The sequence below is a fragment of the Aedes aegypti genome, chromosome 1 (genome assembly GCF_002204515.2).
Source record: "Aedes aegypti strain LVP_AGWG chromosome 1, AaegL5.0 Primary Assembly, whole genome shotgun sequence".
NCBI lineage: Eukaryota > Metazoa > Arthropoda > Insecta > Diptera > Culicidae > Aedes > Aedes aegypti.
Window position 1 is genome coordinate 78,499,869 of NC_035107.1, and position 20,878 is coordinate 78,520,746.

A 20,878-nucleotide genomic window follows, 5' to 3' on the forward strand; every position below is an offset into this window, starting at 1 on the left:
ACAAAGGACTTTCCGTCTTGTGTGCCAACGATGGTCATGGGGTTGGACAATCTTCATTTGATCGCGCCGTTGGAGTCTCGTGTCGGGAAACCGAATGAACCAATCGCTGTGCGATCGAAGATGGGCTGGACGATCTACGGTTCCGAGAAGTAAAATCCCACGGTGCAGACGTATTTGAATCTGCACTCCGTCGCACCGGTGAGCACCAGGAGCTCCATGACCTGATGCGGCACCAGAACGTGCTGAACGAAATAGCGTATTGTACTAATGTATTCTTGAAAAAATGTTAAGGAGACGAATTTCGGGAGAAATCTTCATGATTAAATGAAGAAATGCTAGAAAATTCGAGAAGTTCCCAAGTTTCTATGGAATTCCTGTCCATAGATGATACCTTCGATAAACTCTAGAGGAACTTCTTAAAAATAGTTGGTCAACAAGCCCCACTAGACCAAATCGATTTTATAGAAAACGATTCTGAAAAATTCCAGGAGAGATTTTCGATGGATTTTGGTGGATTTGGTGGATATAGGAAAGGATAAACTGAAAACGTTGGAAGGAATGCCAAAATAAATAATGCAGGATATTGAAAAAAACTCAAGGGACATATCTGATACTGTTGCTATAAGAAACTATAGAATTATCACTGGAAAAATTCTTGAGGGAACTTTAAAGTCTTTTCCAAAACAATATTTAAATGGATTCGTAGAATTATTTATAATGAATCTTTTGAGTAAGCCATGAATGTTCCTTTTTTGGGCTTTGACCATGGACTTTTAGGCTTGGAAATCTATTTATTCATGACTATATAACTAACTAGTATGGTAAACGATGGAATTGTGAAATTTTTCAACAAATTAGGAAATTATGACAACGAACCCAATAGTAAATATGCAAAAGCTTTTTACCCAAAACTGAATAAAATAAATCGAACGTGCATAACAATTTCTCCCCGAGCACAAGAAGCAAAACGAAGCCTGGATCACCAGTGAAAGACGTACAACTTCCAACAATCTTCTGGTGGCTTATTTCGGAACTGCTTGCTGCTACACTGACTGACACTGTCTGCGGAAAAGGGGGAAGGAGATTGGGGAGCAGCAGTGAGATGGCGCATTCCAGGATGACAATAAAAAGACAACCATGAAAATGCAGGAAATCCTCCCCGGGTCTCGACTCTGATCCTAGAGAAACCTTCCCTCCAGTATAGCAACCCAAGCAGCAGCGAGGCACCCTGAGAAGAAAATCTCTGACCAGTCATGCCGATGTGATAATAATAATCAAATCTTTCCGTTTTTAGGTCCATCCCACAAATCTGGTGAACTCGAGGCGATGAAGATGATGGCCCCCCGTACCGCTTTCCCCTCGGGCCAGCCTCTTGCACCCTCAAATAAGGAAGAGGGATTTCCTTGTTCAGAGACAAGCCGTCCCAACTAAATCTGTTCAACGGAATGAATTTGAATTGATTGTGGTTTTCGGTGAATTTGAATAATTTGAAGATTAAAATTGTGTGCCGAGCTGTGCGGTTCCTTTTCTGTCGCTCGGTGACCGACGGGTTTCGATGTCTTGTTTCGGAGCGTGAAAAGTGGATTTAAGTGTGGACGTTGAACAGGACGATAAAGTATATCAGGAAGATGCTCTGAGAGGTTGCTATAAATTTAGGAAATTAGATCCATTAGTGATGGACAACAGGGTATTTAGCATTAATTGTCTCTTTTAACCAAGTTCTTAATTCTGCGATAGGATGACCATTTTACTAGTAGGTATGAGTCACTGGCATGTCATGGAGATTATCATAAAACTTCTCAATTCAATGCCGAATATCAGGGATGGTATTTAAAATTCCTCTTCATTTCGAAATAAAAACTATCGTCGTTTGAACCTACATTGCTTATTAAATCCCTGATTAGAGCAACCGGGTGAAACATTCAACTGTTGACACGAACTGTCTGACGATAATTTCACCGATTAGTCCTCTGAATCATTCCCAGAACACGTCAGTTTTCATTGATCACAACCCCAGCGCACCGTTTCAAAGTACTTACCGGCCACCGTCATGTTGTAGACACCGTGAGCCAGCTTGAACTCCGGTGCATCGCCGCTGACCTCACACCGGTAGGTCCCACTCGATTTGATGTTGAGCCTTTGTAGCTGGATGCTGCACATGAACCGGTTGCAATAGTGCTCCGGCGAGTCTCGGACCACGCTGACGCCGTCCACCGGAAATGTCCGCACGTTCGGCTCCAGCATCGGTGAGTACCTGTGGGTGAGTGGTGGTTTTTCCCGGGAGGAAAAAACAACAGCAGAGAACGCAAAGTAGTAAACATAATCCGATATAGATGGAGCCGGAAGATAGACTATGGATGGATGTTGAGATAGCGGCGCAAGATTTGGACCACTGTAGAATCGTCCGATTATACTAGGCAACAAAATAAAAACTTTTTTCACGCACTTTGGCCATTGTCAATAGATATAGGATATGAGCCATTTTTATAATCTCACATTCTGTACTGCAACAGAACCTTACAATTTCTACAGGGTAGAAGTACCGGTGTTGGCTTGCCTGAGAAAATATTTTTGTATTTATGTACTGTAAATACACCAAACGAAAGAATTCAATCCATACTAGGTATGAAACATAATCGGAACTGAGCATATCCCTTATTTTCGCATTGAAAATCGCGTTGGCCAATATAGGCCACTAGAACCAGTTTCAGCCACATTCTTGATTTCGGTTCTTAATTTGGCCAATCGCATTTATTTTTAATGTGAGTGGCCAAATTAGGTGTATTGAAGTTGAAACTGTAAGGAAATTTATTTTTTATCAATCTATTAAATCCATTGCAAATGCTCAAGGTGCGAGAACAAGCTTTGCCTAGTGTTATCGTCCTCCTCGCCGTTGAAAACGAGCAAACAGCAATTATCGAAAAATCCAATCAGTGTCAAAACATCTGCCGCTTGTCATCCGTTTGCACTCGTTTTTCGGATCATTCGTCGGCTAAAGTCTCGAAAAGAGACGAGTCCACTCACCTGAAGAACTCACTTTCGTCTTTGTACCACTTGACAGAGTTGAGCGTGTGCGTTCCCATGTCGTAGCTGCAGGACAGTGTGGGCGTATCACGAACATCGACCACGTCCGGCACGACGATTTCCGTTAGCTGCAGCGTTCGGATTATTCGAAAATCTGCGGAGAGGTGGGAAAAACGGATCGACATGTTAGAGACTGGCCAAGGCAGTGCGAGATTCGGTTATGAATGCAAATTGAAAATGAATATCAGTCAAAGTTGTCATCGGCGGGTCGGAAGTCCATGAGTTGTCAATCAAGAGCTGATGAGTTTTTGGACTGACAAGGTTATTTCCACTATGCGGGTAAATCTATTGATTATGGAAGATTAGTTGTAGAGGTGCACACGGAGAAATATTTTAACTTAAATTTTGCTTGTTTTTAATTATGAATCGTGGTTTACGGCTAACCAGCCGAGTGGAAGTTTAACAACTACCGAAAAGCTAAACATTACATATACACTACCCGTCATAAATACGGACTCACTAAAATAAGTATTGCAACACTCAGCTGAATATTGAATCACCCTGAAAAGTTTAGCATCAACTCAAAACAGGTAAATTCACATTGCTATATCTCGAGATCTTTACGACTTGCAAAGAAGCGATCTTCAGCAAAGTTGTTCAGGGGATCAAGGACATCCGGAAGGCAAATAGTTTAGTTCGCGATTTTGCCACTAGGTGGCGGTAGTGAGCATGTAAAATTGAGCATTTTAAACTAATTCTAGCTTGTGATTCACAAGAGATAGAAAGTTCGGGTCTTTGGCAAAGTTGTTCAGAATATCAAGGACATCCGCAAGACAAACGGTTTGGTTCGCGATTTTGCCGCTAGGTGGCGCTAGCGAGCATGCAAAATTAAGTATTTCAAACTAGTTCTATCTCATGATCCACAATAGAAAGAAAGTTCGAGTCTTCCAGTTCAATCCAGATTTATTCGAAATTTTGCATCTTTAGCAAAGTTGTTCAGAAAGTCAAGGGCATGAAGTGAATCTCACCTGAAACACTTGAATATGAATTGAATTGGACATGAATCACTGGGATATGGAGCTAATAAAATCTGAAACACTTGAGTAAAAAGTGAATGAGACCTGAATGCCTTCAATTTACTTCAAAAATCAAACATCAATCACTTGGATATTGAACTAATCAAAACTGAAACACGTACATAAAGTGATTCAAGCATGAATCACTTGAAAATGAAGTGAATCAGCCTGGAGTCATATCTGAAAAAGTGGAAAATGCACCTACATTCTAGATGAATCAAACCTGAACAACTTGAATATCAAGTAATTGGTACTTGAAATAGGTGAATGAAATCATTTGAACATTAAGTGAATCAAACCTGAAACAGTCGTATATGAGTGAATCAGGTAAGAATCACTTGGATATGGAGCGAACTGAATCACTTGAATATGAAGTGAATCAATTCTGAATCACTAAATTATAAAGTGAATCTGATGTAAAACACTTGCGGGTATGGAGCGAACAAAACTTGAATCTTTTGAATATAAAACGAATCTATCCTGAGTCACTTGAACATGGAGTGAATTTGACATGATTTTTTTGGCTCCATATTAAAGTCAAACCTGAATTACTTGAATATAGAGTGAATCAAACTCGATAGACGTGAATATAGAGAGAATCAGACAACAATCACTTGGATATGAAGTCAATCAAACTTGAGCCACTTGTATATGAAGAGATTATTGATTAAATAATTTGAATATGATGAATATGAGTCCTGACTAAATCACTCGCACATGGAGTAAGTCATACCGGAATATGAATTAGTCATACAAGAATATGAATAAGATCTGATACACTTGAATATAGAATTGATCAGACCTGAATCACTTTAATTTAATATGATTCCGTCTCAAATCACTTCAACTTTCAAATACCAAAGGCTTTCTGAACAGCATGGATCACAAGCTAGAACTAGTTGAAAATGCTCAATTTTACATGCTCACTACCGCCACCTAACGGCAAAATCGAGAACCAAACTGCTTGTCTTCCGGATGTCCATGACCTTCAGAACAACTTTGCCGAAGACCCGAACTTTCTATCTCTTGTGGATCACAAGCTAGAACAAGTTTAAAATGCTCAATTTTACATGCTCACTACCGCCACCTAGCGGCAAAATCGCGAACTAATCTATTTGCCTTCCGGATGTCCTTAATCCCCTGAATAATTTTGCTGAAGATCGCTTCTTTGCAAGTCGTAAGGATCTCGAGATATAGCAATGTGAATTTACTTGTTTTGAGGTGATGCTAAACTTTTTGGGGGTGATTAAATATTCAGCTGAGTGTTGCAATACTTATTTTAGTGAGTCCGTATTTATGACGGTTAGTGTAATTTGCAAATGGATTAGATGGACAAATTGATGTAAAGATTTGCAAAAAAGTTACTCGTCTTCTCAGTGAGAATCGAATTCACGACTCCCCGATCTCTAGTTGGGGCGCGTTAACCACTACGCCAGAGGACTCATAAACGCAGAAGTTAACCTGAATTCGATTTCAGCTCAATAATAACGTGGTCCTTTTTCGCAAAGTGCACCTCTTTCGGAAAAATTACAAATTATATGTAATGTATAGCTTTTCGGTAGTTGTTAAACTTCCACTCGGCTGGTTAGCCGTAAATCACGATTCATAATTAAAAACAAGTATTTATCGAGCAACGGACTCATGTTCCGTAACCGGTCGTTTGAGAACGTCGCGACCCATTGGAAGCCCACACAATAGAAACTTCAGCCAGCGCAGTTGCTGGCTAGTGTAGTGCGCTATTCCTATACCTAAAAAACCATGCGCTCTCGGGCTAGGCATTGGATATATATAGAAAGCGTTGTGTTTGGATGGGCATCTAATTCTTCCGAAAGAGGTGCACTTTGCGAAAAAGGACCACGTGATTATTGAGCTGAAATCGAATTCAGGTTAAGTTCTGCGTTCATGAGTCCTCTCATGGCGTAGTGGTTAACGCGCCCCAACTAGAGATCGGGGAGTCGTGAGTTCGATTCTCACTGAGAAGACGTGTAACTTTTTCGCAAATCTTCACATCAATTTGTCCATCTAATCCAATTACAAATTATATGTAATGTTTAGCTTTTCGGTAGTTGTTAAATTTTGAATTTACTCATAATTAAGTATATCAATTGGTCGGCGTTATGTCAGAGGTGACCAAGTACAAAACTTGGGAAAATTGGATTATTCTCTCATTAGATGCGAAATTACTTTACCTCCGTTTCACTTCGACCAGATTTGATGAATTTACAGCATACAGCTGCGAGAGATATGCAAAAAATTACTTTGGATGATCATGAAAATCGATAGAAGTGTGCAGTCAGAATGGAGTAAGTGTTTATTATCATAACAGCGAAAATGATCAAAGCGCTGATGAAATCGAGGAACCAAAAAACATTTCAATTGATTTGTAAGATTTTTACACATCAAATGATTCATCTTCCAATTCATCAATAGAAACTCATAAACATTACTTAATTCGATGCATTTGATTTTGTATTTTGACCATTTATCATATTTGGATGAGTGGTCAGAAATTGCAACAATTTCTGTGCAGACAGAGTGGACTAATTGTTGAAAAGAAATAAACTGATTGATTATTACATTTTTGAGTCAATTACTGTGGTCGATAGAAGTTTACGGTAGTTCCATGATGTATGTATGGAATGCACTAGAACCCGCGTATTGTACCAGTATATTTTGGTCGGTACTCAAGATTTCCACATGGTCCACTCTGACTGAACACATATTTGAATATTTCTGGTCTTCAATGCCCTGACCCTGCAAAACCTTAGTTTTCAAGCTATTGTAATGCCACTGATTTCGGTATTGACGAATGGATTATTGAAGAATTTACGGTACTGGTCTTGTTATCTGCTTATCTTAGAGATATGCACCCAGTTTGACCATGCAAGCATTAAATGATTGTTATTTTCCTAGAAATTGTTCAGTCAGAGTGAACCTACTCACTAAAAGGTCGTCTTTAATTCAGTCAGAGTGGACCAAGTACACAAAGTCCATTAGAAAATAGTTTTATCAGAGGTTTGGATTATGATTTTTCATGATTATCACTTCACATTACATTGTTTGGGAGTAACACAAAGATGTGTAGAAATATTAAATCAAAATTTAAACGAGTTCAAATATAACAGAATGTTAGACTTCAAACCCATTTCTTTCAAAATATGAAAAATGTCACTTAGTCCACTCTGACTTAACACCGACCAATTATGGATCTATGCACGAGTTCATCATTTGACGTTTTAGCGGTGCCTTGTTGTTTATGTGACCATAAAAACCAGTGAATTTGGCACCGCTCATTTAAATAGTAAAAGTTGGTGATGTTTTGAATTTTTTGCAACCTCTCTAAAAAACAGCAATACGATGTTTTTTTTGGGGTTTTCCTTAGCCGAGCAGGCTCTGTCCCAGTGAGGACGTCAATGCCAAGAAAAAGAACGATGTTTATTTATTCAAGAATAAATAGCTTATTATAAATAAGTCGATTATTGCATTACAAATATACTCATAAAATGTAATTTAATCTAACTATCTATATAAATAAAACTAAAATGGTGTTTTTATGTCACGCAATGGCTTACGAACGGGTTAGCGGATTTGGATGATTCTTTCTCCATTTTGTTCGTCAAGGGTTCCGACGTGTTTGTGTGTATAAAAATCCCAGGATATTCACCGCGAAAATTTGAAAAAAATCGAGCGCGAACGAAACTGTCATTTCATTGATTTCCAGCTCAATGGGAAACAGCTCAACATCTACTGTTTGGTTTAAGAAGATTATTTATGAATTGAACCCACAATGTTAAAAACACTACTTGATACCACAGTGCACATCGTACCTTCGTGCTGTGCGTATACAAATTCTCTCTGCTCTTGGAAGTTTTCTTAAAAACTACCTAAAGCAATGAAACAGTACTTTTCAGTGCTACAAAAACAGTACTTTTCAGTGCTAAATTAATAACAGTATTATTCAGTACTATTTTTTTTTCCACTATTGATCCCGTTACGATCCTTGTTTGGACCCGCGCCTTCAATTTTTCGTTGGGCCCGTTGGCGAAAGCTGGCGGTGGTAATCCTTCTTGGACACCGTCTTGGGAAAAAAAAACCTCTCGAAGGTCACGTCTTCTTTCGTTTATTCACTAAACATGGTATCAATAACAAACAAAAGGAAGGGTGAATTCACAACTTCCTTCCAAAAAAGTGGGATTTAAAACTGTCACTAAACGTGGCAAGAATGGAAGAAAGGGCGTTTCTCCGGAATGCGAACTTTTTTCCAAGGGTGAAATGAATAATTGTATCAAAATGAGCAATTAGTTCGATGCTCTAGACAAATTTTCCGAACACCAAATCGAAGCAGCCTCTAGCCCAGGCTCTTTGATTCAAGTGAGGAAGCAAAGAGTGCCGCATATCGTGGTCAGTTATTCCTAATTTGGGGGATTTAGGCAGGAGATCTTGAACTCCATTAGGGGAATCAAGGTTTCCTTCCAAATCGCAAAGAAAGGAGACTGTCGCGTTTTTTCCGGAAACTCTTAAAGATCGCGAACTTCTTCTCAATCATCTTGAAGAGAAGAAGCACAAATGTTTTACTTATGACGACAAAACTGAACGATTGTTCAAAGTTGTCTTGAAAGGTCTCTCAAGTGACTATAAATCACCTGAAGAGATCAAAAATGGAATAAATAATTTACTTGGATTATCCCCAGTCCAAGTAATCATTATGAAAAAAAAAACCCTATCTGGCATTGTTCGAAAAGGGCTTTCTCAAGAATATTATTTAGTTCACTTTAACAAAAAAGAACTAAACAATATTAAAGCTTTAGAAAAAGCAAAAATTTTGTTTGATGTCCGTGTGACATGGGAACATTTCCAGAAACCTGGAGGAACTTACCAGAACCCCACTCAGTGCCGTCGGAGACAAAAGTGGGGCCATGGTACAAAAAATTGTCGCATGGATGCTAAATGCATGATTTGCGGAGGTTCTTCTCACGCCAAGGACGTCTGTCCAGTGAAGGAAGATACCATCAAGTTTATATGCTCGAATTGCGGGGCCAATCATAAGTCCAATTTTTGGGATCGCCCTTCACGCAAAAGAGTCATTGAGGCTCGTGCCAGGCAGATGAAAGATAATATCCGTAACGATAACGGTCGTTTCCGGAATTTCACTGGTAATATAAATATACTTTCATAGCTGCCTAATTGCCTTTTCAATGCTCTGGACAGCAAGTAAATTTGCTCGGAACTGACTTGCAAAAATTGACTCGCAATAAGTCAATTTTTTTTGTCATTGGTGACTTTAATGCCATACATCGGTCATGGAATAATTCTCAAAGTAATTCCAACGGAAGAATTTTATTTGATGAGTGCTTTTCAGGATATTTCTCAATTCAATACCCTGATAGCCCTACATGTGTTTCCTCTTCTAGAAATCCTTCTACGATTGACTTGGTCTTAACCGACTCTAGTCATCTTTGTAGCCAATTAGTTACTCATGCTGATTTTGATTCTGATCATGTCCCTATTACATTTCAAATATCCCATGAAGCGATTCTCAATCCTATCAGCTCCACTTTCAATTATTTACGAGCCGACTGGAATATATATAAAACGTATGTTTACTCTAATCTTGATGTTAACATTTCTTTAGAAACTAAACTTGATATTGACAATGCTCTTGAAACTTTAACAAATTCCATTGTTGAAGCCAGGAGCATTGCATTCCCAAAATGTGAAGTAAAATTTGAATCCAATATTATAGACGATGATCTTAAACTCTTGATCCGTCTTAAAAACGTGAGGTGAAGGCAAACGCGATCCTGCTATGAAAATTATATGGCAGGATTTGCAGAAAGAAATCAATAAACGTTTTGCACATTTAAGAAACAAAAACTTTGAACATAAAATTTCTCAATTGGACCCTGGCTCTAAGCCCTTTTGGAAATTATCTAAAATCTTGAAAAAACCTCAGAAGCCAATACCGGCATTGAAAGAGGAAAACAAATTATTACTAACTAATTGCGAAAAAGCTCAAAAACTTGCTATGCAGTTTGAAAGTGCGCACAATTTTAATTTAGGATTTACTAGTCCAATTGAAAATCAAGTTACTCAGGACTTCGAAAATATTCTCAATCAAGAGAACGTTTTCGAAAGTTCCTGGGAGACTGATTTGGAAGAAGTGAGAACTATAATTAAAAAAATTCAAAAATATGAAAACTCCTGGCGATGATGGAATTTTCTACATCCTCATAAATAAACTTCCAGAAAGTAGCTTATCAGTTTTAGTTGATATATTTAACAAATGTTTTCAATTAGCATATTTTCCTGACAAATGGAAAAATGCTGGAAATGGAAAAGGTTGTTCCAATTTCAAAACCAGACAAATATCCTGCCGAAGCTTCTAGCTATCGTCCAATCAGTTTGCTCTCCTCCATCAGAAAACTTTTTGAAAAGGTTATTTTGAACAGAATGATGGCCCACATCAACGAAAATTCAATTTTTGCCAATGAACAGTTCGGATTACGAGAAGGGCATTCGACCACTCATCAATTTTTACGTGAAACAAATTTGATCCGTTCCAACAAATCTGAAGGCTACTCTACTGGTCTTGCTCTTCTAGACATAGAAAAAGCATTCGACAGTTTGGCATGAAGGTTTGATTGTAAAATTAAAAAACTTTACTTTTCCAACATACATTGTTAGAATAATTCAAAGTTATCTGTCAAATCGTACACTTCAGGTTAATTATCAGAACTCCAGATCTGAAAGACTTCCTGTAAGAGCTGGTGACAGCTCAAGGCAGCCTTTTGGGACCAATATTATACAATATTTTCACATATGACTTACCTGAATTACCTCAGGGATGTCAAAAATCTTTGTTTGCGGATGACACAGGCCTCTCCGCCAAAGGACGAAGCCTGCATGTCATCTGTAGTCGAATGCAAAAAAGTTTGGATATTTCTTCTTCATACTTGCAAAAATAGGAGATTTCTCCTAATGCTTACAAAACTCAACTAATAATATTCCCACATAAACTAAAAGCTCTTTATTTGAAACCTTCAAGTAGACATGTTGTCACGATGAGAGGGGTTCCAATAAATTGGTCAGATGAAGTTAAGTATCTAGGGCTCATGCTAGATAAGAAATTAACTTTCAAAAATAACATTGAGGGCATTCAAGCCAAATGTAACATATATGTAAAATGTCTCTTTCCACTTATTAATAGAAAATCAAAACTTTGTCTTAAGAACAAGCTTTTGATATTCAAGCAAATTTTCAGGATAGCAATGTTGTATGCTGTACCAATATGGACTAGCTGTGGTAATATCAGGAAGAAAGCTCTGCAGAGAATTCAAAATAAAATTTTCAAAATGATTCTGAGGCTTCCTCCCTGGTATAGTACCAATGAATTACATAGAATATGCAATGTTGAAACATTGGAACAAATGTGAAATAAAATCATTTACAATTTCAGGCAAAAATCGTTACAATCTTCTATTGCAACGATTAATGCGTAATATTTTTAGGTTAAGTTAAGTTAAGTATATTCAAAAGGTTTTTTTTTCTCTTATAAGCAGGTGAAATCAACTCACCTGTAAAAAATCTTAGCTGCTACGACAAATGAAATGTAATAGTTGTTAACAAAATGTTAATAAAATCTTAGATTTGTTTTACCAAATAAGGATGATAGTGTTGTCTAATAACACAGAACACCTAGATATAAGAAATAATGAATGTAATGTTTGGAATGATACTTATAAAAAAAATTAAAAAAACTATTTGATACTACAGCGAACAATATTGTTAAAGGTTGTATCATGATTTAAATTGATAAAGTTAGTTTTTGATTCCTTGCTGTGCGCTTGAACAAGCCAGTTCAGTTTTTGGCAGTCGGTAGTTTTTTGGTTTTTTCTTCCACCGCCCGTGTGGTTTTTACCAGTGCAGTATTGTACCGTAGTGCTTTAAACCGCGCATCGTGAAGGAAGCGAACCAGATTGGCAAGGGTCAACTGGTATCGTGCCACGAGAAGATATTGTCACCATCATCCCCTGGTGATTGGATTCCCCGTTTGCATCAGCAGCAAAACGACGACACGTTTTTTCTGCCTACCTACGGTGTAGAAGACCAGCTGCGGTCATCGAACGGGAACGGATAAGTATCAATTGTATACCTACTCCACATCCTTTTGAATTGCTTTCGCATCTCCGAACAAACAAGGTTGAGTTCAAGGTTGTTTTTCGGTTCACTTCTGTCTCTCTCCCGGTGCCAGTTTTGCCCGAATAGGGGAGGCTTGTACAAAACAGCCCTAATCGGTTAAGTTTTTTTTTCTCGATATATTTTTTTTTTTTTTGGTATTATTTTTTTTTTTTGCCCGTATAGGGGAGGTGTGTACAAAATAGCCCACTGATAAGTTAACTTTAAGCATTTTTTGTTTTTTTTTTTTTTGTACTTTATTATTATTATTTTTCTTTTTTTTTTTTTTTTTTTACTTTATTGTTTTTTTTTTTATAATTATTTGGTTGCGGTTGATTTTTATCCCGCATGGACGAATCGGATGGAGGCGATACGCCTCCTAAAGATCTCGTTGCTCGAACGCGGTTTTATCAACCGTCTTCGGCTGGGCCTTGGGTTGTCTATTTCCGGCGCAAAAATAAGATTTTGAATGTGCTCTCGATCTCTAGAGAGCTGACGCGTAAATATCCTGGGACCGTTATTCACCAAGTGAAGCAATCCAAGCTGCGTGTAACTGCACCTAGTTACAAAGCAGCGAATGAGATTGCTCAGCATGAGGCTTTTACTGTGGAGTATTTTATCTACATACCTGCCAGAGAGGTCGAGGTGGAAGGGAAAATTATCGACGCGAGTCTGACATGCGAAGACATTAAGACTGGCAAAGGTGTTTTTGAGAACCGGTCCATTCCTGATGTGGCTATACTGGATTGTAAACAATTACAATCAGTTTCCATGGAAGGAAATAAAAAAGTGTTTTCGCCGTCAGCCTCGTTTCGTGTAACTTTTCCTGGTTCCGTTCTCCCGAAATTTGTTTGCATTGATAGTGTTTTTTACCCAGTGCGCCTTTACGTGCCGAAGGTATTCAATTGTACCAACTGCAAACAGCTTGGTCATAGTGCTAGCTTTTGCGACAACAAGCCCCGTTGTGGCAAATGCAACCAAGCTCACTTGGAAGATGATTGCACACAGGAAGCTGAAAAATGCAGCTACTGTCGTGAGGATCTTCATGATTTGCAGAAGTGCCCGGCATACAAAAGGCGCATTCGAAATGAGAGTCGCTCCATTGTGAAGCGCTCCAAGAAGACGTATGCGGAAATGGTGAAAGCTTTAAATCCGCCTGCAAAAGAGTCTTCATCAGCCATCCCAGTTGGTAACTCTTTTCAAGAGTTGTCTTCCGACGAAGCGAACGACGACGAAACCGATGGGGGAGATTCTTCGGAGGTACACGCACCCGGAAAACGAAAGTCTCCATCTTCTCCGGGACTGCGCCGTAAGGTAATGAAATCTTCCCTCAAAAGTTTGCCGAATTCTAAAGGAGGTGGGGCAAATTTGAAAATCCCGAAGAAACAGGTCTTTGATGCTTCCGTTCCGTGTTGCAGCAAAGATCTGCCGCCCCCGCCTCCGCCGATTAAATATACTTCGAAAAGATGCTCTAGACAAGATAGCAAGAAAAAAGCTACTGAAGTTCCTCGCTCTTCCTCGAAAACCCCCCGGGCCAAGCGAGGACTGATAACTTTTACGGCCCTTGTGGATCGCACATGTGATGCCCTCGGAGTTTCAGACTCATTCAGAGGCATACTCGACCTTTTTCTCCCCGCAATAGAAGAGTATCTCAGGGAATTGACTATCTCGTGGCCCCTCCTTGCTTCGATCATATCTTTCGATGGATAATTCATCGAGTGAGGTACAAGATATGATCACTGTGTTACAGTGGAACTGTCATAGTCTAAAACCTAAATTAGACACATTTAAGTTTTTGCTTCACAATTCAGATTGTGATATATTTGCACTTTGTGAAACATGGCTTTCTTCTGAAGATGATCTTAACTTCTACGATTTTAACATTATACGCCAGGATCGAGATGATAATTACGGGGGTGTGCTTTTAGGGATCAAAAAGTGCCATTCATTCTACAGAATCCCCATCCCGACTCATCCAGGCATAGAAATCGTTGCTTGCCAAATAAACGTAAAGGGTAAAGATCTTTGCGTAGCTTCTGTTTATATTCCTCCAAGAGTTTCAATAAACCGCCGTCATCTTTGGAATGCAGTCTCTATGCTTTCATCTCCAGTTTTAATACTGGGTGATATGAACTCACATGGTACTGGATGGGGCGAATCTTATGACGATTATAGAGCGGCTATTTTCTATGACTTATGCGACGATTTCAACTTGAACATTTTGAACACAGGTGAAGTGACACGTATTTCATCCGACGGCAAAGAAAGCCGTCTTGACCTGTCTTTAGGATCAAGTTCACTATCATTCGATTGCATGTGGAAGGTGATCGATGACCCCCATGGTAGTGATCACTTGCCCATAATAACCTCTATCAGAACTAATTGTGAAAGGTCAGAACAGTCAATTCAGGTTCCTTTTGACCTCACTAGGAATATCGATTGGCAAAAATTTGCATCAGCGGTAACTTTTGGTATCGAATCATTCAACACTCTCCCACCGTTGGATGAGTATCGATTCCTAACAGAATTGATTTATAAAAGTGCATTAGAATCCCAAAAGCAACGAGTTCCAAGTGCATCCTTCAAAAGACGACCAGCCACACCTGGTTGGGATGATGAATGCACTCAGTTGTATCGAGAAAAATCTAATGCCTTTAAAGCTTTTCGTAGATATGGTACCTCAGAACTTTATTTAGAGTACTCGAAGCTCGAAAAAAGACTGAAGAATCTTATTAAAGCGAAGAAGCGTAGCTATTGGCGGCGTTTCATCGATGGCCTCTCACGAGAAACTTCAATGACGACGCTTTGGAGAGTGGCTCGCAACATGCGAAACCGCTCATCCTCAAATGAGAGTGACGAATACTCCAATCGTTGGATATTCAACTTCGCAAAAAAGGTCTGTCCAGACTCAGTTCCAGCTCATCCGCCTTTTTGGGAAACTCCAAGAGACGATGCTTTGGATAGACCATTCACTATGCTGGAATTTTCTATGGCTCTTCTTTCATCAAACAACTCCTCTCCGGGAAGCGATATGATTAAGTTCAATCTTCTTAAAAATCTCCCTGATATCGCTAAAAGACGGTTGCTTGACCTGTTCAACTCATTCATGGAACACAACATTGTTCCACCTGAATGGAGACAGGTCAAAGTAATAGCTATTCAAAAGCCTGGGAAACCAGCGTCTGATCATAATTCGTACCGCCCGATCGCTATGTTATCATGTTTAAGGAAATTGTTAGAAAAAATGATCCTATCCCGACTCGATCACTGGGTCGAATCAAACAACATGCTTTCCAGTACACAATTTGGCTTTCGCAAGGGCAAAGGAACAAACGATTGTCTAGCGTTGCTTTCATCAGATATTCAACTAGCCTTTGCGGACAAGGAGCAATTGGCTTCGGTTTTCTTGGATATTAAGGGCGCTTTTGATTCAGTTTCCATAGAAATATTGTCAGAAAGCCTGCACAATAGTGGATTACCTGGAATATTGAATAATTTCTTGTACAATCTGTTGTCAGAAAAACACATGAGCTTCACTCTCGGTCAACTGACAACTTCCAGAATTAGCTATATGGGCCTTCCCCAAGGCTCATGTCTGAGTCCCTTGCTTTATAATTTTTATGTTAAAGATATTGACAACTGTTTGGAAGAACCATGCACGCTTAGACAACTTGCAGATGATGCTGTGGTCTCTATGAAGGGTCCACGAGCGGAAATCCTGCAAAGACCATTGCAAAATTCCCTTGATAATCTATCCACTTGGGCTAGAAACTTAGGGATCGAGTTTGCTCCGCAAAAAACTCAACTGGTTGTATTTTCTAGGAAGCGGAATCCTGCCCAACTGAAGCTTAAGCTTTTGGGAACAGACATCGACCAGTCTTTGACTTCAAAATACCTTGGGGTCTGGTTTGATTCAAAAGGCACTTGGCGAACCCATATTAGGCATTTAACGGAAAAATGCCAACAAAGGATCAATTTTCTACGAACAATTACCGGAACATGGTGGGGTGCTCACCCGGAAGACCTCATAAAACTCTATAAAACAACCATTCTCTCTGTTCTAGAGTATGGCTCTTTCTGTTTTCTCTCAGCAGCAAACTGCCACCTGATTAAATTGGAACGAATTCAATATCGTTGTTTGCGTATCGCCTTAGGGTGTATGCACTCAACACATAATGCGAGCCTAGAGGTTCTGGCAGGGGTTTTACCGCTACAGAACCGATTCTGGGAGCTCTCGCTAAGAATACTGATTAAGTGTGGAGTGAGCAACACACTCGTTATCGAAAATTTCGAAGAATTGCTCAAACTGAATGCTCAGTCAAAATTCATGAGAGTTTATCTCTACTACATGTCATCTGACATTAGCCTTCCATGTTACAACCCCCCACGTGTACGCTTCACCAATGACAGTTCCTCTGTTGAATATGATCTATCCATGAAACAAGCTATTCATGGAATTCCAGATCAACTTCGATGTATTACTATCCCACGTATTTTTAACGCAAAGTACCAGAATGTCGATTCCTACAGGAGATATTTCACTGACGGGTCCCGTATAAATGGATCCACTGGCTTCGGTGTCTTCAATGAAAACTCTTCCGCCTTCCGAAAACTTCAGGAACCTTGCACGGTTTATGTTGCTGAGCTGGCAGCAATCAACTTCGCTTTGGGGATGATCTCAAACATGCCCGCAGACCACTTCTTCATCTTCTCGGATAGTCTCAGTTCTATTGAGGCTCTCCGATCGATGAAACCTGTAAAGCATGCATCTTACTTTCTTACAAAAATAAGAGAGCAGATGTGTGCACTGGTCGAAAGATCATATAAGATTACCTTTGTATGGGTCCCCTCACATTGCTTAATTTATGGCAATGAGAAGGCGGACTCTCTCGCAAAGGTGGGCGCTGAGGAAGGTGAGATTTATGATAGACGAATTTCACACGATGAATTTTTTCATTTAGTACGTCAAAATTCTCTTCACGGTTGGCAAAGCGATTGGCTAAATGACCAACTGGGACGGTGGTTACATTCCATAATTCCTAGAGTTTCCTTGCGAGCCTGGTGGAAAGGTTTGGACATAAGTCGAGATTTCATTCGCGTGATGTCAAGACTTATGGCCAACCATTACTCGCTAGATGCACATCTACATAGGATTAACCTCGCGCTGAGCAATATTTGTAGTAGGTGTGGTTCCGGTTATGATGACATCGATCACGTAGTTTGGCAGTGCCCGGATATGGACGCCTCCAGAGCGCAACTTTTGGATACCCTTGCGGCCCGAGGTAGACAACCCTATGTTCCAGTTAGAGATGTGTTGGGCACCCGCGATTTCACTTATATGGTCGCAATTTACGATTTCCTTCGCTTGTCTTGTATAAAAGTTTAATTCTCTTGTGTTCTCTTCTCCAGTTTTTTTTTTCTCTGTGTTGTCCCTTTTGTGTTGGATTGAGGATCCTGGCCATCCGGCAGACGAATACCGGCAAGAAATTGGTACCAACGCCATGACACGATAATAGAGCTACCACGCTATACCTCCCGGATGAGCTGCAGAGAACCCTAAACCCAATCCTTACCATGTCCTTCCCTTTCAAAATTGTGACCATTAACCTCGAGTTGCCACGAGTACCCTGGCTCCATCCCATACTAACTTTGGTAATGAAAATGTAAATAAATTGTAAATAGTACAAAAATGAACTTCGGCTCCGTAAAGCGTTACACGCATTTGAGCCCCAAATAAACGAACTAGTAAAAAAAAAAAAAAAAAAAAAAGTTAGTTTTTAACTATCTGAAGTAGCTTCTTTGAATTTCTTCAATTTAGCTCGGTGGCCATTAAACGCATCTTAGCCACCTATGACGCTGGCAAGCTGATGACACATTCCAGCGTAACGCGACACCACGAGGAACCGACTTTCATTATCAAATTAGGCATGTTCTCGGAAATATGCTTTGTGACCATGTGATAAAACGGGTTTCATATCATGCATATTAAATGCACTTGATGTTGTGATATTCATTTTGGAACATAACACTGCATATATGGTAATTAAAAGCAGTTGCATTTCGTAACGCGACACCATCGCTGAAATGCACTTTTTGAAACGTCACTCTATAATCGCCTATATCTGCTCTGCTATAATTTTTACAATCCGGGTTTGTTCTAGGCAATCCTTCTATGTATTGATAAGAATCAGAGTGTGACTTCAAACTGGATGGAAATATTGAATAATTGCAAAAATCATTGATTTCATTTTATGAGCGCCGCGTTACGTTTATCTTCCAACAGGGTTCTGCAAATGGTGTCGCGTTACGCAAAAAGCATTTTTTTTTATTGATGAATTCGGTGATGTTGCTTTCGGGATTCAGAGAAAATGTATATCTAGTATTGTTATTTGTTTAATACATTCGAAATTCTGTCTCACAGTGGGGTAATTTGATCGGACACTGGTTAAAATTAATTTAATGTTTCTATGAAACCTTTTGAGAATGTCGTGCTTTGTAAAAGCGTAGATGGCACTTGTGGTCACCATTTAAATTTGACTAAATTCTTTGCAATAATGTTAAGATATTTCTGTGATTTTTTCAGAATGTTTCCGGTACAGTGCTTTCGGATGGCGGCGCGAATAATCTTGAGCTTTGATACATGTTAGAATGATTGAATTTGATTGTAAAATAAAATTATGTAAACCTTTCAACGATGTACTTTTAAAAGTATGCTTTCGGCAAAGTCGACAAGCAGACATGTATGATTGTCGTAACTATACGAAATTCAATAACACAGTGGATGGGACGAAAAATATGTAGAGCTGCTGTACAGTGGGGTAATTGCACTTTTTTTGGGTTCAATTTTTTAACCGTTCCTTTGATCTCTTTTGAAGATGATGAGAATATCCGATGTACATTCGATTTTTATAATCTGCTGGTTCAGACATACCGTGTGAAAGTGTTTATGATTTACTAATGGCGGTCTGAAGGATACAGAATTTGTGGTATAGGGGTGTAATTGAACCAGATATTGGGCCAATAAAATTTCAACGTAGCCATGTAGTATTTTGAGGATCATGTTTTAGCAAAATTGTTTAGGACGTTTATGGTCTCAAAATAGTGATCTGAATATCATGGAATTCTACCGCACAGAAGAGTTATTAAATCAGATTATTAGGCGAAACTGTGAATTCATTTTAACTCATAAAATACAGTTCCTCAATTATTCAACCGATTGTTTGAAAGGAAATAGTTGTACCAGATTTAAGCGTTGGCGCAATTCTTCTGAAACCTTCCACGTTTTAGTAAGAGGTAAATAGGGTAGGTGTACCAGTTATGGACATAGTGAGTCCCTATTTCGCCATACGTGATTACTTTAATGTCTTCAAATTTTGAAAATGTTTGTGTGTTGTAGTAGTTAGATTTAACATATATCTTGATGTAAAAACATTCAAAAAGATTTAAAATGTGATAGTTTTACATTTGGCCAAATAGGGAACTACTATGGCCATAGCTGGTACACTTTTCCTATGTTTCTTTTTTTCTTTTTCACACAAAAATCTGGTTTTAGGTCTGGTTTTAAGAATGGTTGGTTAATATTCATAAAAATTATCAATTTATAAAATCATCCAATCAGGGCTGCCATGGGCCACTACAATTCCCTTTGTAAAATCCACAAAACTGGTCGTAAAAATCATCCTAGACCACTGCGCGTTTTTTTAACACGTAAAAAATCATAATTAAAGAACATATAATATTTGTAATACACGTATAATTGGGGGCATTTCTTAGCCGAGTGGTTAGAGTTCGCGGCTATAAAGCAAAGTCATGTCTGGGTTCGATTTCCGGTCGGTCCAGGATCTTTTCGTAAAGCAAATTTACTTGACTTCCCTTTGCATAGAGTATAATCGTACCTGCCACAAGATAAACGAATGTGAAAATGGTAACTTTAGCAAAGAAAGCTCTCAGTTAACAACTGTGGAAGTATCATAAGAACATTAAACTGAGAAGCATGTTCTGTCCCAGTGAGGACGTAACGCCAGGAAGAAGAAGAAGTATAATTTATATTGAAATTAAACACCACCTTGATCATCGAAGTTTATTGCAAAATTAATCAAATTAATTATTATACAACGTAAAGATGAATGTCAACATAGATAAATGTCATGACAATACATCCAGAAGATTTGAAAAAAAAACTACGTGTCTAAGTTGATTTTTACGAGATGACCATTTTTTTACGGTTGCTGCAGATCCGCTCAAAAGCTTTATAATGGCCACCTATATCCAAGAAAAATCTCAATCATCCGTTATGTTTTGAAAAACAGCGCAGTGATCCAGGATGATTTTCACGAAATGACCATGTTTACGGATGTTCCGGATCTTCCGGAGGTCATTATTGTGACCACCTAGGTCCATGAACAATTCAAATAATCTATTGCGTTTTATAATAAGGAGTTCTGGTGAGTTTGCAAAAAAAGAAAAACTGTCTTGGATTATTTTCATGAATTGACCATTTTTACGGATATTCCGGATTATCCGCTGGAGTTGTTTACCATCGAAGCCAAGTATTCCACAACATGTAAGAGACTATTTCTGCACTAAACGGCACCTGTCTGATA

General features: G+C 38.9%; 1 protein-coding gene across 1 annotated transcript in view; it reads right to left on the reverse strand.

Moving 5' to 3' along the window:
• The window catches only part of LOC5579262, a 98,061-nt gene that overhangs the window by 63,767 nt on the left and 13,416 nt on the right, over window positions 1-20,878 (reverse strand). Inside the window, exons 2-3 of the mRNA XM_021840321.1 lie at window positions 3,025-3,178; window positions 2,040-2,254 (exon numbers count right to left, since the gene is read on the reverse strand). Of these exons, the coding sequence (XP_021696013.1) occupies window positions 2,040-2,254; window positions 3,025-3,178 (369 nt within the window). The remainder of the gene's footprint in view (window positions 1-2,039; window positions 2,255-3,024; window positions 3,179-20,878) is intronic.